This window comes from Copadichromis virginalis, linkage group LG22 (assembly GCF_057382275.1).
Source record: "Copadichromis virginalis isolate Kocher_CV1m ecotype Utaka linkage group LG22, C_Virginalis_male_GT1.1, whole genome shotgun sequence".
Taxonomy (NCBI): Eukaryota; Metazoa; Chordata; class Actinopteri; order Cichliformes; family Cichlidae; genus Copadichromis; species Copadichromis virginalis.
This window is the reverse complement of record NC_140638.1, coordinates 11035463-11053653: the sequence shown is the minus strand read 5'-3', so window position 1 is coordinate 11053653 and position 18191 is coordinate 11035463. Positions and strand designations below refer to the sequence as shown.

The 18191-nt window shown below is 39.8% G+C and overlaps 2 protein-coding genes across 5 annotated transcripts in view; both read right to left on the bottom strand.

Annotated features, from left to right (window-relative positions):
- The window catches only part of sdc2 (syndecan 2), a 44363-nt gene extending 40083 nt beyond the window's left edge, over nucleotides 1–4280 (bottom strand). The window contains exon 1 of the mRNA XM_085445793.1: nucleotides 3869–4280. Within this exon, the coding sequence (XP_085301919.1) occupies nucleotides 3869–3928 (60 nt within the window). The 5' untranslated portion in view covers nucleotides 3929–4280. The remainder of the gene's footprint in view (nucleotides 1–3868) is intronic.
- A 1069-nt stretch (nucleotides 4281–5349) lies between these two features.
- On the bottom strand, nucleotides 5350–16806 carry ppp1r36 (protein phosphatase 1 regulatory subunit 36). Of its 4 annotated transcripts, none has more exons than XR_014917434.1 (11): nucleotides 16420–16663; nucleotides 16241–16321; nucleotides 15976–16112; nucleotides 14367–14436; nucleotides 14169–14267; nucleotides 13897–14022; nucleotides 11978–12020; nucleotides 11147–11364; nucleotides 9011–9211; nucleotides 6324–7372; nucleotides 5354–6212 (listed from the first exon to the last, which is right to left on the bottom strand). XR_014917434.1 is itself a non-coding variant. In XM_085445711.1 (11 exons), exons 1-11 carry the CDS (start codon nucleotides 16697–16699, stop codon nucleotides 7273–7275), a joined length of 1170 nt encoding a protein of 389 aa, XP_085301837.1. In that variant the 5' UTR covers nucleotides 16700–16804; the 3' UTR covers nucleotides 5355–7272. The 4 variants fall into 4 exon arrangements, 3 of the variants coding, with proteins under 3 accessions (XP_085301838.1, XP_085301836.1, XP_085301837.1); XM_085445711.1 differs by adding an exon at nucleotides 16670–16804 and having other exon boundaries at nucleotides 5355–7372; nucleotides 16420–16484; XM_085445712.1 differs by lacking the exon at nucleotides 16420–16663 and adding an exon at nucleotides 16670–16806 and having other exon boundaries at nucleotides 5350–7372.
- Between the last annotated feature and the right edge of the window lie 1385 nt (nucleotides 16807–18191).

Genomic DNA, 18191 nt, shown 5'->3' with positions numbered 1-18191 from the left:
TCTGCAGCGCTCAGAAACTCTGCGCCCCCATGTGTGTCAATGGCAGATTAATGAGAAAAATAAGAAGTCCATGCCCCCCACCCTGCTTTTAAAAAAAAAAACCTGCCGGACAAAACGCAAGCAGTTCCCTGTGAGCTGGTTATTATTTAAGACTGAGGAATTCTACACTGATGCAAAATAAAAGAGCATCATTAAATATACAGCAGGATAAGCTGCAGCAGCAGCACAGCATCTGGCTCCTGCTTGTACGTGTTCATTTTTATTCTCAATACTGGCTTTATCTACCTTTTAATGCCCTCCTTATTTGGACATTTCTGTTCTCGCATTTCCCTGCTGGTCTTCTCCTTTAATAGTATTCTCTTCTGGATTGAGTAGCGATTGAATAAGAGAAATATTTTGCCCATGCATTGCAGACAGGCATTTTACTTATTCATCATGAAGACTACTGGAAATGAAGTGCTTAAAAAAAAAAAGCTTGTTGCTGTTAACAATGGTGAATGGAGAGAAATTTCGAGTGTACACACCTCATTCAGGCCCTGAAAGCCTTGTGCTGTGCAAAAAAAAAAGAAAAAAAGAAAAGCAACACATTCAGTTCAGTTGCATTGGATAGAACGAAAAAAAAAGAAAACATTAAGAGCGAAGAGAATGAAATATGAAAGAAATGCGTTTTCAAGATTAACATAAGCTTCATATCAATCTAATCACAAGGTAATAACAGTGTCAGTTATTTGCTCTTGGTCGAGGAAAGAATAATGTGTGTGAGTGTATTTGTATCTTTCTGGTAGTTTGAGGTTGTCTGGAAAAAAAAACTTAAGTTGAGAGGAAGGTCAGTTAACATTTGTGTTTTTGCTTTAATTACCACCAAAGCAGCAGATACAAAACAGTCATTTTAGTCATTTAATGAATCTTGAATACAGCTGCGGGACCTAGATGACATATCCTTTTCAGTAGAGAGTCAGCACCTTCTCCCCTCCCTGAAAAAGCCATCAAAGGCTTCATCTTTAGTTTTGTATTTGTTGCATTGCCCTTCTCAACCTTGAAATATTCTTAAGGCTCAGGCTTGGTGTGTCTTTTTGTCTGTTTGAGGATAGGATCCAGCCTCACTTGCCCTTTTGAGACGATACAGCTTTCACCCCAGATCATCTTCATGAATGGGGCAAGTCTACAACAAATGTCCAGGAAAAAAAATAAAAACTGTCAAATCTTCCATTCAATGGCTACAAAATACTGTGAATTTGAACCGGACCATTCACTGTAGCTCTGTCTCCTTAATCCTTCAATTTTCTTTCCCATCACACTCTAGTTTTTCCTCTACTGTCCTTGGAAGAGAGGCTCACACAATATCCAGCCTTCCTCTGAAGTCATTCCTTCTGAGAATGAGACAGTACTCAGAAGCCCCCCCACCCCACCACCCATAAATCACAGATGTAAAGGGAGGTGAACAACACCCCCGCTTCCCACCAAAACATGACACAAATTACACACCACAACATCTGGTGAGTGGTGTGCACCAAAACACAGCAGGGTGGGCTGAGGATATATAGCCTAGCTTCACTCAAACTCATCCTCCTTGTTCACAGAAGTACTTGGAAGCAGAGGCGTGACAAAGGGTAAGGTTGTAGTGGTCGTCAGCTGATAAAGACAATCCTGGCTGACTGAAATTGAGCTTTCTCTAGTTGTAAGGGAACCAAAAAACCTAAACGAAAAAACAATTGCATGTTAACTCTAGATGAGCTAAATCTAAAAGAGAGACAGAGGGTTTACATCCACCTTCTACTGGCATATGGTAGTGCCCTGAAGCTGTTGCAGGATGTGCCCGCTGTTACGAGACTATTTTTAGACCAAACTTATTGAAATACGCCAATTCTGGCATGCTCACACTCAAAGGTTACTCAAGCATGTAACACAGAACACCTGAAAGCAAACAAGTTAACATGCAAACTCGCCACTAATCAGCTCTGTTACGATCATGCCGCTTACACTTTGATTGACTTGAAGTAAATGTTTAGGTCATGTTAAAAGGTACAAACACCCTGTTTCCACAGGTAGCCTGCTCTAAAGATAATGGGTTAATCCTGGAAGGCTATTGATGTAGAGCTTTTCTCCTTATCAAAGTAACCCCAGGGATTGTCTGACCAATTTGTTCGGATGAGAGCGTATTGACCAACCGATCGACATGACAACTCAAAGATTCCAGACCTTGAAAAATGAGAGGGGAAACAATCAGACCGCTGCAGCTCCACACTAAGTACATCATCTTTGAGAGATATGACGACCGCACGCAAGCACGGTTTGGCAAAACCCGTCTTTTCATTAGCATGTGCAAGGACCTCACATGTGAGATTGCTGTAAAAGAATTACTCAGCAAGCAAGCTGGTGAGCAGGAAAGCAAACCAAAACACGATAAGTAAAAGAGGCACTAGTGGCGCCTAGAACTGCAGGGTAACAAAGAGTCCTGTCTCTTGCTCTGTGGTGATATAATTCCTTCTCTGAAGCCAGGAGCAGTTAGTTTTATCATTAAAATTTCAAAAGCCTCTAAGTGTTACAACATACCTCTGTGATGTAGTGGGGTAATTAACACACAGACAGATGTGCCTGAAGCAGGTTATCAACCACTTGTCAACATCGGTGCCAATACTGAGAATCAATGTCACGTGTCAATTTCCATCAAGGCCTTTAGGGGACACTGATAAAGGGAGGCCAGTAATGATCAGGTTAAAGTCTGCGTGTGCCTGCGTGTATGAATAGTTGATGAAGATTTAAAAGTTTTGCCAGATATTATATTTTATTCATATGAATCTAAAATGTAGCAAAAATTTCATTATAGGTCTATAATAGAAACCTCTGAGTATAATTGTCTCTTGTACTGAAATTTTGAGGACCTTTACAAAACTTAGCATCCTATAGTCAAAGTACAGTGAAGACTCATACGGTTTCTTGCAGACACAGAAAACATTAAAATAAAAAAAATGTGAAAAAAAAGTACTCTGGAGGTGACATCATGTAAAACAATGAGTCATTAAAACAACAGTGACTGAATCAGCTAATTAGACAAGTGGTTCTAACAGTGGAGGAGGCACTGTGCCAGGCGACAAGTCACAACCCACAGAGAAACAACAGGAGGGGACAATAATGACAGAGGCTGCACATAAAAGTGCCAAAATCTGTCATTCCAACAACCCAGCCAATTTACAGGGCGATGCCCACTCAGTTAGGAGACTTACTCTAGCCTGAAACTGGGAAGAGATAAGGGAAACTTCAGAGATTTTTTTAAGCATCATTAAGATGATTCTTGTCATCAAAATGAAGGGAGAGGGGGGGGTAAACAGAATTCTCCAGTCATGATGACATTTGCACTACTACTAATGTGGGCATGAATCTGCACAGTTGTCTCCATGGGGATTAAGAGATTCTCGTGAAATCACTGCAATACATCTGCACAGAGCACCTCGTAGCCAGTTTAGTGACCCCTCGTTCCAGCCTAACTTTGCTCGTATAACGGCATTTAAAGTATGGAAGACTAAAGCCGAGCACCTCTGGGTAAATAAGAACGAAGGCAGGTTTAAATCTAAAAGAAGTGAATACTTGAGCACAGGGGCAGCAGTACCTTTATTGTAGCTGGATAGATTAGCTGACAACGATTTATCATTCTAGAGAACCCTTCTCGTTATTTGCCGTGAAATTAAAGACTTTTTTTTTTTTTTGCTTGGAAAAAAAAATAATGCTTTGACGGGATTCCTCTAACAGCTACAAACAGCAGCGAGTTGTCTCTACGTGGACCCAAGTCGCCTTCCTCGCCCCCCTTCACAGCCCAACTCAATGCTCAGTAGTTTAAGTTTGCTTTCCAAACCCCCCCCAAAAAACTTACCGTTTCCCCGGCGAGGAAAACAACCAGCCCGAGGGTGAAAATTATCCAAACGTTCCTCATAATTCCTCTGTGAGAGTTAAAAACGCGTTGTGGCAAACGAAATGTCAAATGTTTCCCCACTCTTCTTCTTTCTCCCTCTCGTTTTCCTTGCACCCAACTCCTGCCGCTTCTCTCTCTCTCTCTCTCTCTCTCTCTCTCTCAGGAGTGGGATCCCACCGGATACGTGTTGCGTTTTGATTATTCCTCCTCCCCTCACCCCGGGCACTTCTTTTTTTTCTTTCTCTCTTTTTTCTGCTGTGTAAAATCTGACTAAATGTATGTAACCGTACAAATGCGCACGGTTTAACAGCGAGGTCCTCCGCGCTCCGGTGTGTGTGTCAATGGAATCTGCACGAGACACCTCGCTCGCTCTCTCTCTCCCTCCGCGCGAGCGCTCGCTCAAAATAAGAAAGGGGCAAAGTGTAGAAGCGCGAGCACGTCGCTACCGGCGCTCCGGTGAGTGCGTGCGCTCCTTTCGACCGAGTCACCGCGAGACGCAGAGAGAACTTGCGAGCGAGCGACCAAAAACAAGGCAGTAACGACACTCACAACAAATCGCTCGTGTAGTTTTATTGGTGTACAGTAAGTCTTTATTTTAATTAGTTTACTATTGTCTATTATTTCAACCCGGGAGGTCGGATAACAATTCTGCACGAGGATAAAAAGGCTCGGCTAAATGAGCCATTTATCTCCTTGTCTGCGTAACAATCCTTAATTGCACCGTAATGAGGATTACACAGTTTAATTCAGCAACTGCGCCAATTTACAATCAAGCCTCGAGTTTGTCGTGCAGCATTTCTACCAACGCGTTTGATTAGCTTCTGCAGCTGTATTTTTGTATCAGTAAACAGGCTTTATGTGAATAAAGCGCAAAGCACCCCGTTAGAAACACGCTCACAATATGGGTGGAAATAATGCTATGGGCAAAGTCTCCCCCTGTTGGTATAAGTTGACAACTTTCTCTAGAGGCTTAAATCTGCAGTTCTGCAGTTTGTGATGAAAACCAAGGCTGAACATTTAACTTCTGATTCAGAAAAACTACGTTTGCTTTCACCTTCATTGCACCTTTTTTCTTCTTTGTTCGCAGATTTATTAAGTATGTCGAGTGGTTCCTGGTTCTGGTAAGTCTTTAAGTGTTAGGTAGTTCTTGGTAGAGTATTGCACCATCACTGGTTGTGTTTTTTCTAGTGAATTCTTCATGTTTGCAAATCATCAGCTCATGCCTCTGAGGCAACACACACACATCCTGACATCTTCAGATTCACAAGACTAAGTGCTTTTTCCTCCCTCATCTAATCTTATTAAAACAAAATAAAATACTGAAATAAAATGCCATTTGAGGCACAAAGCACGGGCACAAAACTAAATTCCAAGGAAACCTTTCTTTGAAAGATTCCCTGAGCGTTATTGAAAGGCTATTAGACAAATGTGGTATGTTTTAATTACATTTCAATCAGTGGCAGACACTTTTGTACAAAGGGTGGTAAAAATCAGAGCTGGAGCATATCAAAAAGAAGCCTTTGAGATGGAGAGCTTCAACACGCTGTTCCACTTTCCACCTGACACAAGTGGCACTCTGCTTGTTGGTGCATGAAAGAAAGTTGCAAGCAATCACCCCTTCTTTTTTTGAGGGGTTGGGAGAAGTTGCTGAAGGAAAATCAAGGTAGAAAGAAGATGGTTTTGTACTTTTGCAGTAACATAAGCACCATTTCCTCCAAATTGCTCACTAACATAAATAATTCACCAGAATATTTTGTGGAAGGAAGTGTCATTTAAAACCAAACTATTTCCAGCTGTTTGCATGGAATTAAAATTAATTTCACTACCCTGTGCTGAGTTGAGAGTGTACAGTCAGTAGATTAATTATTCTTTTTTTCCTTGTGTTTTGGAAAATTGGCTTTAGGTTTCAGGGGCACAATTAAATTCTAGGAATGGTCATGTGATGGTTTACATGAACTAAATTAGGCTTTATTATGCTTTTCTAAAGAGAAAAGCATCATGAAGCATACTGGGATTTAATTCTTTATATCAGAAATGTTAATGAAAAACCTTTACTTGTTTTATCTCCAAATAGTTTGACTGTCATTAAACAGCAAATTTTACACACAAAGTAAGTAAAAATATTCCTCAGATTACATTTTGATGAACAGCCTTTTTAGTTTAACTTAAGTTGTTGTCAGTACTCCCGAGCCAGTTTAACACCTCTGATTATTAATCCAGGCCAGTGAGCAAGAAGCATTAACAGACAAGACAGGTTTCACCCTGTCAAGTATCTGTCAGTTTGCCTGTTATTAGCCACACCGATCTAGAGGAGGAGGAAGGCAAAAGGAACAAGGGAGGAGACAGAGAGGGAAAGTGATATTAATCATCAGGGGGGAAAGACGGTAGCCAAAGAAGAACAAGAGTAGCATGTGACCTTTACAGTTTTCCCTGTGCCTGTCTTCAGATCATTCATCCTCTGTGACCTGAATAAAAACAAGCAAGAAAACTGAATTGTGTCAAAGGCACTTGGGCAGAAATCAAATACACTTCAAAATTTTTGAAATTAAAACTATATCCTGCGACCCATCCCCCGTCCTAATGCTTCCCAGGCTCTCTTTCCTATCCTCACAGGGCTTAAGTCTACTCCTGGTGTCCCAGATTACACAGCCAATTAGGGCAAAGGCAAAGCCCCTTCTGCTTCCAAGCCTGGCTAGGGTGGTGTGTGAGTGTGTGTGTGTGGCACTAGTTCACATGATTGTGAGTCTTGTTTCCAACAGCACAAGGACCCATAAATGACAAAGTCAACTGAAGGAAAGCCTTCAAAGACCTAAAATAAATAAAAAAAATCTTGGTGTGGAGCATGCATAATTTTACATATCGCCCAGTTTGAATTATGAACACGCTGAGGTCGACTTGCTTTATTTTTCTATGTGAACTGAATATATTTCATATTCTATAGAAAGGAGACCTTCAAAAGTGTTATGGATTTCATTATATTTTATTCAACAGCACCACCAGCTGGAAGCACTAAACAGATTTATATTCACAGGGCTTAAGTCTCCCAACAAATATCATGTATGATAACAGTCCAGGAATATGATTTTTGAAAATGAGCCACACATGAAAGACTGAAATCTCAGCTTCTACCTCATTCTTTGCCTTTTCTTTACCTGTGTGATGTGCAAATAGATGTTAGGCCACTGAGAGTACACACATTCACATGCAAGTCATTCAATATGCAACGTTTACAGTGTGCAGTTTTTAATCTTTATGTGGATGGCGCTTCCATGTCTGAAAAGGCCGCCACTTGTGTCCTACGAAGGACAACTCGGTACCTTGAGCACAGATTCCAGAATGATCTGCACTGTTATTACCATCACTGTCTACCTCCTTGTCCTTATCCTCATGAAATGTTTCTGTTGTCCATAGGGTATCAGCGTACTGTGGCTGAATCGATCCAAGGGCTTCCCAAGAATCCCAAACCTGATTAAATGAAAGAAAGATTTAAAAAAAAAAATAAAAACAATAGTGATATCTTGGAGGAAATATTATCTATAACTTATAACAAAAAAGGAACATCATTTGTATAATTAAAATCTATGAATTATTCCACATTTTAGATCAAATACAAAACGTAATTAGATGGCCCTAAAGATTACAGGTTTCCTTTTTACATTTTTAAAAAATATTTTCATCCTGCATTTCAGTCAGTTACAGTCGAAAAAAGAAAGTCTTCACAGGACTGTAAGCAGCCCTATGAAAAACTAAGAACATCCTCACTGCTTACATTAGAATTACGAGGGTCAGAAGCAGCCAGGTGGTGCTAATCTAATAGACTTGATTAACTGATCAAGTGCGACCCTCTGTAAAAGCAGACGTTTTGTTAGTTTAAGACAATCCTTAGGAGGAAGGCATCAGCAATAATCTTAGATAAACCACTTTTTTTCTAAGCTCATTGTCCAAACAATCTGGAGTCCATCATTATACAGTGAGAAAGATTACTCACTACATCCCAGCAACTTTACGCCAAGGTCAGACTGTAATGCTCAGAGAAACAAGAGCTACATCTCAGACTCTACATACCTCTGTTGGCATGTTAAATGTTAAAGATCATAACTGTGCAATTGTTTGCTTGTTTGGAAAGGTTGCTAGGAAAAAAACAACAATTTTCTCTAAAAGGAACAGCAGCAAAGCTTAGGTTGTCCTGCTCAAACCATTGGAGTTCTGGAACAATATCCTTTGGACAGACAAGACCAAAGTGGAGATGTGTGGCCATAGTCAGTTGCACCACATTTGATGAAAGCATATCAGCACAAGCACTTCACACCAACTGTCAAGCACAGTGGTGGAGGGTTGTTGATCTGGACTTGTTTTGCACCCATCCTGGAGGGTGGCCAGGACCTGGACACCATCCAGTCATTGAGTCAACCGTGAACCCCTCTGTATGCCAAAGTATTCTGGAGTCAAATGTGAGGCCGACAGCTGTCTGACTGAAACTGGGTCATGCAACAGGACAATAATCTCAAGCAATAATCTACAACAGCTGAAAAAGACAATAATGAAGGCGTTGCAATGGCCTATTAAAAGTCAAGACCTGAACCTGCTGTGCCAGGGCCATTAGAGAGCAGTGCATAAACAAGAAAGAAGAAGAATGGGCCAGAATTCCTCAACAGTGATGTGAAAGAATGGTAAAATTTAAATTATAAGTTATTGCTTTTTGTTACTGTTAAAAGTTACTGAGTCATGGAGTGTACTTAATTTTTAACTAAGTACACTTAATTTAACCAGATCAGACTAAAAATGCAGAACACAGTCATCATCTCCCTACTATTTATACAACCAAAGGCAGTTTTTTTTTTGCAGTAGGTAAGCTCCTGCTAATAGGTAAGGAGGAGAAGTAGGTATCAGATAAGCTGGATCAAAACAGAGGTTAAACTTAAGAAACACTGACAGAAGCACTCGTCTCTTTGTCTTCTGGGTGACTTTTAACAAGCTTGCCATAAGCCTCATTCATGTTCTGTCACACAGCCTTGACCATTGTTTGTGATACGCCTGTAGTCAAACCAACCCATCTTGCCCCTCATCATAGTAAAACACAAAGGACATGAAGTTCTACATCACCTGACAGAGGCCAGCTGCTGGTCGAGCTGCTCCATGAGGGCTTTGGTGTCACAGTACTCGGCCTTCAGAGGGATCTGATTCCTGGCTCGGCTGCCCAGGAACAGATGGGGTGACTGTTCTTTGGGCGAGGGCAGCAGAGACACCATCAGAGGGGATCGCTGATTTACTATGCTGCTGAGGAGTGGGTGCCTTTGGGATGTGCTGATAAAAAGCCAAATCACAGAACAGGTGAGCATTTTAAATAAATGAATAAATAAACATTCTATATTTAAACCCCCAAGGGAAATATGCAAGTGTAAAAAGGGTATATTTAAGGAGAAGGATTGTGTGTGTCATACAGCAGTGTGGACACATTTCTCTCAAATACATTTTACACAGCTTACAGCTGGAGCTGTTTACATATTTTACAACACTAAAGCCATAATGAATATTTGTCTATATGAAAGCTCATCCAAGCAACATAATTTACACAACAGCTGTGTAAATTATGGAAAAAGACACATTTCGTACTAATTTGTCATACCTATGATCTTTATGGTGGAAACTTAAATACATATCCTGACGTGGTTAATCAGAAAAGCTGTTATGGTAGTAAGACTTTCCAGATCCAGATGCTGATACTAAAGAAAAAAAAAAATACAACAAATACATAGCCTAACACAGCGGTCTCCAACCCCCGGGCCTCGGACCGGTACCGGTCCGTGAGTCGTTTGGTACCGGGCCGCGAGAGTTGAGGCTCAGGTGTGAAATGTATGGTTTTCAGGGTTTTTATCGGTTTTCAGCGTTATTTTGTTATCGTTTTTATCGTTTACTCGGTTTTCCTGGGTCTTTTCACGTGTGTTATGAATAAATTTTCTTTTTTTTGGTACCGGTACTAGTTTTATTTTGTTGTATTTATCCGCAACACCTTAAAGGCCGGTCCGTGAAAATATTGTCGGGCATAAACCGGTCCATGGCGCAAAAAAGGTTGGAGACCGCTGGCCTAACAGATGTTTTAGAGCATTTTCTGTGGGTGATGAAGGCATTTCAAATTGTGTACATCCACCCTCAGGAGGAGAGCAAGCTTCAAGCCTGGCTTTTGATTGTTTGCTTTCAACCTGACAGCAGGAAAGAGCTCCAGCCCTCTGACAGCTTACAAAACTACCCATTTCATGTCCAACAGAACTGAGCTACACAAAGCAGGCTGTCAGATGGTCCCCTCCTATTGGACAAAGCCGTGAATCTGTCTACATCAATCATTTTTCAGTTAGACGTCATACATGGCATCCATCAAACTCAAATTTATTGTCCGAGCTATTAGCTTGTTTGCAGTGTAATGTGGTGATCCGGGTTAAGACTGGTTACACATACTAATGGTTAAACTAAAAATCAATAAGTGTTTAGGCGCTAATTTCCAAATAGCAAATCTGGAAACTGATTTCATGGGATGCACTATATTGCCAAAAGTATTCTCTCATCTGCTTCACACACATGAACTTGAGTGACGTCTCATTCTTAACTCATAGGGTTTAATATGAGGTCGACCCTTTGCAGCTATAACAGCTTCAAATCTCTGGGAATGCTTTCCACAAGGTTTAGGAGTGTGTCTGGGAATTTTTGACATCCTTCCATTTCTAATTCATCCCTGTTCACTCAGGTGGTCTGAGTGAATACACCAATTTCTTTTCTGCAATGTAGATGAACAGAAATGGTAACCTGGATGTTTGGTCTGTTTCTAAGCATCCACTGGAATAAACTTTAAAAGAGTGAATTTAGGAACAAGCTAAAGCAGAATAACGATCTCCTTTTACCTACAATTTCTTTCCACCTTACCCTCTAGTCATGATTGCTTTTCACCATTTGTAAATATTTAAAGAATTGCTTGTAAAAATGCCGGCATCAATGGGAAAACCTCAGCAATGCTGTAATTATACACCAAGGCCATTGCATGTGCTGCTTTATAACCTTTTATGACTGGCATGTGGGTGAAAACAATAAATATGGAATGGTAACGTCACAGTAGTAGGACTGTGATCAGGAGCATAACTTTACCACACTTTTGTCTACTCAAAGGCATTTTAAATACCTGTTAAATAAAAATATGCAGAGGAGTCTGTAGTAACACCTCAAAACAACCTTTACTTCACATTTATATACCTTTGTTTTAGTGGACTATTATGTCTCATCTTGGAGTGAGCTGCTCCTGTCTCCACTGAACCATTACTGGTAGTTCCCGAGTCGCCGTCAGTCATATTCTTCACTGCCATGTTGAACGAGTCAGAGTACAAAAGACGTCCAACCTCCTCTTGGATGTCCTTCAGGTCCCTCCTGCCAAACGTCACCCAGGCCACGTAGCAGAAGAAGCTGTACAAGCACTAGAAAAAGGGAGACCGAATCAGTTCTTTATCAAGCGGACATTCGTACATTTTGTCCATGTATTCACAGAACAAACATTTAGTATCCCTACTCGCAGAGCAAAGCCCCAGGTGGCACCTTAGTCATCTGTGTTTTTGAAAAGGTCACAATAGCTATTTCTGTTCAAAAGGTCACACACTGAGCAGTCAATAGGCTGCTGCTGTTAGCGTGGCATTGCCCTCCTTGTCAAGCCACCTGGCTAAATACCAGTGAGGACCTGTCAAAGCAAAGCACCTGTGTTGAATCAACATCCCCTACCAGTAACTAATTCATTAAGGACACCAGCTAAAACACCACTCAGTGTGGTTCTGCTCTGCTCCCCGCTGCCTGCAATCACAGATGGTGAACTGGCCTCGACCCTGACCAGCTGAAGGACCCATTTTTGTCTACAGGTGTGACAATACAGTTTTGAATCTTTCAAGAACATCCAGCCAAATTCATCAGATTTCAACAAGTTAGACAACTGACATAGGGAACAGTTCCTAACACTCATTAAAAATATATCAATCTGGGTGATCCGTAAGCTTTGAATGTGAGAAACATGTGCAGCACATTGTCATGATTGCACCTTACCGCATGAAGAAGCCACTCTCTTCTATTTGACGATATCTGCCTCCTAGAAATAAACACAGGATATTTGTATTAACAACACACTGGTATTGACTGACTATGAATGACATAATGATTTCAGCATAGAGCCTAACTTTTTGGTTTAGGATTTGTGAGCTGTCTGGCCACATTTAAAAAACTATTATTTGCTGTACTTAAACAGCAGGTACCATTTTGCTGATTAAACCCTTTTAAAGACATGACCACAAAGAACAGTATTCAACACCATGCCAATCTGTGATAAAATGTAAGCATAAAAACTGGAAAAGAAATCCAAAGAAACCTTTCAAATCTTCAGAAAGAATACATAAAAAAAATCTAGCATCAAGGTGTTAGCGTTCTTTAAAATATACCTATTACCTGAATCCAATTAAAGGAAGAAAGCATGTGGATATGGGCTCTCTGAGCAAAGTAAAACCAGAGTTCATATTTTTCAACTCCTTCCTCCCAAACCCAATTCCAAAAAGCGAGACGGTGTGTAAAATGTAAATAAAAATTGACGAGATTCATTACATTCTGATTTTATTTATGTTTTATAAAGTGTCTCACTTTTTCTGTATTGTATCACATGTCAGGATTACAGTATATCGAAAATATGTGATTATAATGGGAGTCAATGGGACCCAAAATGGTACAAGGGCAAAGGGAGGGGGTAAATATGTGAATCTCCTTTACTATACACCACACCATAGAGGGGATCATTGAATTTTAAAAATAATCCTAAAATTCACATCCTGGGCAAGTATCATGCAACTGGTCTTTAAAATGACTGATATATTTAAAATCGAAAATCCAAAAGTACCATAAATGGTCCCGTTTTTCCCTAGGGTAGCACGAGGGTTAAAGACTCTTTACTCCTGTGTCTTCCAAGCACAATATATGTACAATGGAAAATTCAAATGGCTAAATGACTTCCTCAACATGTCCTGAAGTTCTCCTGAGGCTTGGTAACGAACTAATCATGTGATTGACCTGTGTTGACCCAGGGTAACATCTAAAACCTGCAGGACAACAGCCCTCGAGCCCTGGAGTTGACCACCCCTGGTCTAATATGTAGCTCTTGGGTTTCTGACAGTTCCTCTGAGAATTGCACAGTCTGCGCTTGAGGTGAATTTTCTGAAACATCCAAAAATGGAAAGATTGGCAGCTGTCTTGGATGTTATCTCCTTGTGAATAATCTTTCTCATTGTAGAATGATGTACATTAAATGGTTTGGAAATGGCTTAACTCTTTTCCTCTAAGATCATGACTGATGTCTTTCATCACTGGCATTGTGTTACTACAGATTAGCAAACTGCCAAAATGTGGGCTTTTAACAAGGTGGTCACACTTGCTGATGATCAAGTAATCAAGCGATTAGCAGCACTTGACTGCTACTTACCCTCTTAATTCCTTTGGAAGCACTAATGTTGTACTTCATTTTTTACACATTGCTTCTGCATTTTGGGTTTAGTTTATGTAAAATAAATAATGACACATGTTGTTATAAACCTGAGATTGAATTTACATAATAACGTATATAATCTGACATCTAAGCCCTTAGAATTAAAAGAGGCTACAATTTCTTTTTCATTACTGAGGCTTCAGGAATCTTGATCAGCCACACTGCTGATAACAAACAACAAGAAAAATGGAAAGCAAAAAATAAAAACATTTTTAAATGCTGCACTTAGTGATGTAAATATAATCTCAGCTAAATAATATTCAGTGGCTTCCTTAGACCTCTTTAAGAAAGTCTCACTATTGCTACTCAGTAAGTATTTTTGTTCAAGTATCATAAGTAATACATCTGTATACATAACAAGTATACAACATCGGAGTGAAAATATTACAGAGAAAAGGGGACATTCTCTGCCTACCAGCTGTTCAGTGAGTTTGCTCACTTGTGATATGGGCAATGATGTTCTCTTTTCAGATCCATCATCAGGCGGAAGTAGCAGACAGCCAACTTCTTTTGAGCCATCTCCTTTTTAGCCCAAGCCTCCACCATCATCTGGTGCTCTGACAGGCTATCACCATTAATGGCATTAAGGAGCCGAAGAGGAAAAAAAGAGAGCGGTAAGAGACACGAAATGGAATTAAACACAGATGCATGTAAGTAAAATACAACAGGATTCAAACAAAGGTAGAATTTACCAGCTTGTACTCTACTTACACTGCTGTATGCACAGATTTATTCTTCAGGGTCTTATGTATGAAAAAGCAAGACAGGTAAAGAAGAAGTGTAATGAGGACTTCATCGAGCTCGTCACTCCTGCATCAAGACAAGGGCACAGAAGTATGAGATCTTTTTTATATGATACCTAGAAAAAAAAGTTATGAATGGATAAGGTCATATTATGTAATTCATTACTTCAATAACTCCAGAAAGCGGAGAGGAACGGGAAGCAAATAATTCTCCTGTAGCAAACCGACAGCCACCTCTACAACACAGAAAGTGTAATCACAAACAGCCATCTAATGTCAGTAGATGTAAAAATATCAACATCTAACTAAATGAGTCATTGTTTGACATTTTATGTGAAGTCTGGTCTGAGTTTAAAAGCAATTGGTAGAAAAATGTGCACATACAGTTAGGCCAATAAATATTTGGACAGAGACAATTTTTTTTGGTTAACAATTCTGGTTAAATGAAACAACTCAGATTCAGTTGAAGTGCAGACTTTTAGATTACATAGAATTGTGAGAAACTAGAGAAACTAAAGCATTTTAACACAATCTCTTCATTTCAGGGTCTCAAAAGTAATTTGACAAATGAAATAACTCAAAATAAAATGTTCATTTCTAATACTTGGTTGAAAATCCGAACTCATGGACATCACCAGATGCTGGGTTTCCTCATTTTTGGGCCTTTACTGCAGCAGCTTTCAGTTGCTGTTTGTTTGTGGGCCTTTCAGTTCAAAGATTAGTCTTCAACAAGTGAAATGCATGCTCAGTCGGGTTAAGATCAGGTGATTGAACTGGCCATTCAAGAATTCTTTGCTTTAATAAACTCCTGGGTTGCTTTGGTTGTATGTTTTGGGCCATTGTCCATCTGTATTATGAAATGCCACCCTATCAATTTCTCAATTTATTTGGATTTGAGCAGACAATGTCTCTAAACACCTCAAAATTCATTCAGCTGCTTCTGTCCTGTGTCACATCATCAACAAACACTAGTGTCCCGGTGCCACGGGTAGCCACGCACGCCCAAGCCATCACACTGCCTTCGCCATGTTTTACAGATAATGTGATAGACTTTAGACCATGAGCTGTTTCGCGCCTGCTCCATACTTTTTTCTTGCCATCATTCTGGTAGAGGTTGATCTTGGTTTCATCTGTCTAAAGAATGTTTTTCCAGAACTTTGCTGGTGGTTTTAAATGGTTTTTAGCAAAGTGCAATCTAGCCTTTCTATTCTTGAGGCTTATGAGTGGTTTGCACTTTGCAGTGAACCCTCTGTATCTACTTTCATGCAGTCTTCTCTTTATGGTAAACTTGGATATTGATACGCCTACCTCCTACAGAGTGTTGTTCACTTGGTTGGCTGTTGTGAAGGGGTTTCTCATCACCATGGAAATAATTCTGTGATCATCCACCACTGTTGTCTTCTGTGGACGTCCAGCTCTTTTTGCGTTGCACCAGTTCACCAGTGCTTTTGTTCTTTCTCAGGATATACCAAACTGTAAATTTTGCCACTCCTAATATTGTAGCAATTTCTCTGATGGATTTTTTTCCTGCAGCTTAAGGGTTGTGTCAAGCATTAGCACACAGCAACTAAAATATCTCAGAAAAAGGGTAGCTCTGATTCCTTAGCTTCACAAACGGTTTATTATTTGTTTTTCTTAAATACATAACACAAAAATATTTGTAAAAGTTTTTTTTTTAATGTAAGTTTTGAACCCTTAATTGTCCTCCAATTGTATAATGACCCTCAAATCACACAATATAAGTGTTGTTAGTTCAGCATCATAGTGGGACTTGCGTTTAACATCCTCAATGGTGACCCGGTCCGCTTGTCTCTTCAGCACTGAGGACCTGTACGCATTGAAATGAGCAGGGCTCAGTCTGCTCCTAATCCTTTGGCGCCCTCTGTGGTTCATTGTAAATATGTCAGCCAACCTGAGGACACAGCAGAGATGAACATGTGCAGGTTAGTTCCCTAAACATCACGAATTACTTAAAAATAAATAAACAAATGAAGAGTCTTTTTATTTTCAAGTTTAAGGTACTGTTTGACCCACACATACCACTCTGCTCGCTCCTGAAGCTCTTTAATGTTGTTATTGGTTAGACTCGCCGTCAAAACATTCTCTTCTCTTGGGTAAGAACTAGAAACGGAAGAGAAAAGCTTACCATTGTGATATTTAACAGTTTCTCCTGCTCGCAGGTGATGTATACTAGTGGCTTATTGCCTTGCTTTCCTCACCTGATAAACTCCAGCTTTTTAGATTTATCATTCCAAACCCAGCGGCCTAAAGGGGAAATGTTCACCTGAAAAGTACACACGGCGAGTTTCGAGTCTGGCATTTCAAGGTTAACGACGAAAAGGGAGCAGCCCAGACACCGCGCGATAATATTTACCGGCAGAAAAATAACATTTGATATCCCCCCACACTTTTTTGTTACAAAAATGTCCAAAAGTTTAAGAATTCTCCCATTTATTTGTCGTAACTTACATTTTTGGAATCCTTTAAATATTTTGTCATTTTTATAACACAAATTTCCCAGAAAGCTTTCACTCCGTTATGCTCCTTCCTGTTTGTTGTTTGCTAATGTTAGCCACGGTATCCAGGCAACAGCCAATGGCGAAAAAGCTGGTCAGAGGCAGTCAGAGCCTTCAGATGCGGATTTCAATTAGCTGACCGGAGTGCTGTAAAAGCACAAAAACAAACAAACTTGGATTAATACGCGTGCAGAAGCATTTTAATCGTACAACATAACCCCATAAGGCCATCAGTAGATTATATCCTTGTGCTAATGGTGTTCATAGTGTTTTACACATCACTTTTTCTCCCCGATGATGCTGTTAGGATTTATGTTACTACAACGTTATTTGGCCCGTAAAATAAACCCCGTTACCCCCATTAAATCCTCGATAGTCACAGTTTATTGCAATTAAAAAAGGAGTCAAAACATATTTAAAATGAACATACAAGTTGCTGTTGTGTTTAGATATACTGCAGGGGTCTAAAGAGTCAGTACATTTTTTGACATCTTTCAAAAGTCAAGCATTAATGTGTGTACTATAGTATATAGTGCAAAAAGTTTAAAAAAAAAAGAGAGAGAGAGAGAAGGATATGCGGAGTGTTTTGTAATCATTCTGGAATATCCATTTTCTATTTTAATTCTTTTTTCTGGCTAAGCGCTTGTGTGTTTACCCAGTATCTGCTTTCCTGAGCACTCGAATCTCATAAGCTTGAATCACTCTTTGGAGTGTCCAAGAAGTCCAACCCCAGTCTTGCTTTTTGTTGGGTCATCCACTGATGTATGTATCACAGCTACTTGAATGTAAGATTAAAATCTCTCCTAATGTTTTGTTTCTGGTTGCTTTACAGAATTTAGCATTAAGTAAATTTTGCTTATGCATATTCTGATTGCACGTGTTTTGCTATTTCACCTCATATAGTATAGTATCAGGTTAAATAAGGGTTTACTGAGAAAAACCATTGTACTGAGAGCGGGTAAAAACCCAAAAAACAATTTTTGTATATGAATAAAAAAAGTCATTTCAGGTCTGAGAAAGTGTTTAATGCCTTTCAGCAAAGCACGAACAGCAGCGGTTATTACTTGTGGTTTTTTCTTTATGATATGACATGACTGGCGAGCATTTTCTCATATCTTTAGCTGATAATTCCTATCACTTTGTTAGGAAAGTTCATGCAAAGTTGTCTACTTCTCGTGTATGCTATCAAAATTCATCGGTAGTCCGTCTGATAAATGAGGCTCCAGGTGGGGCAAAGCATACCGACATGGCTACAGTCATTCCTATGACCCCTCTTTGCATACAAAAGGCAGTTTGAACTAAGACCAATGATATAATGAGAACTTTAGCGAGAAACTTTAACATTCATATCTGGAGACAGGGCTGAGAACACATGATGTTACAAAACCAGACCTAGCTGCAGCTATCTAAGGGTGAGTGATCACACACAAAAGAATCAGTAGTTAGTCAGAGCTGATTAGGTTAGATTACTGCAG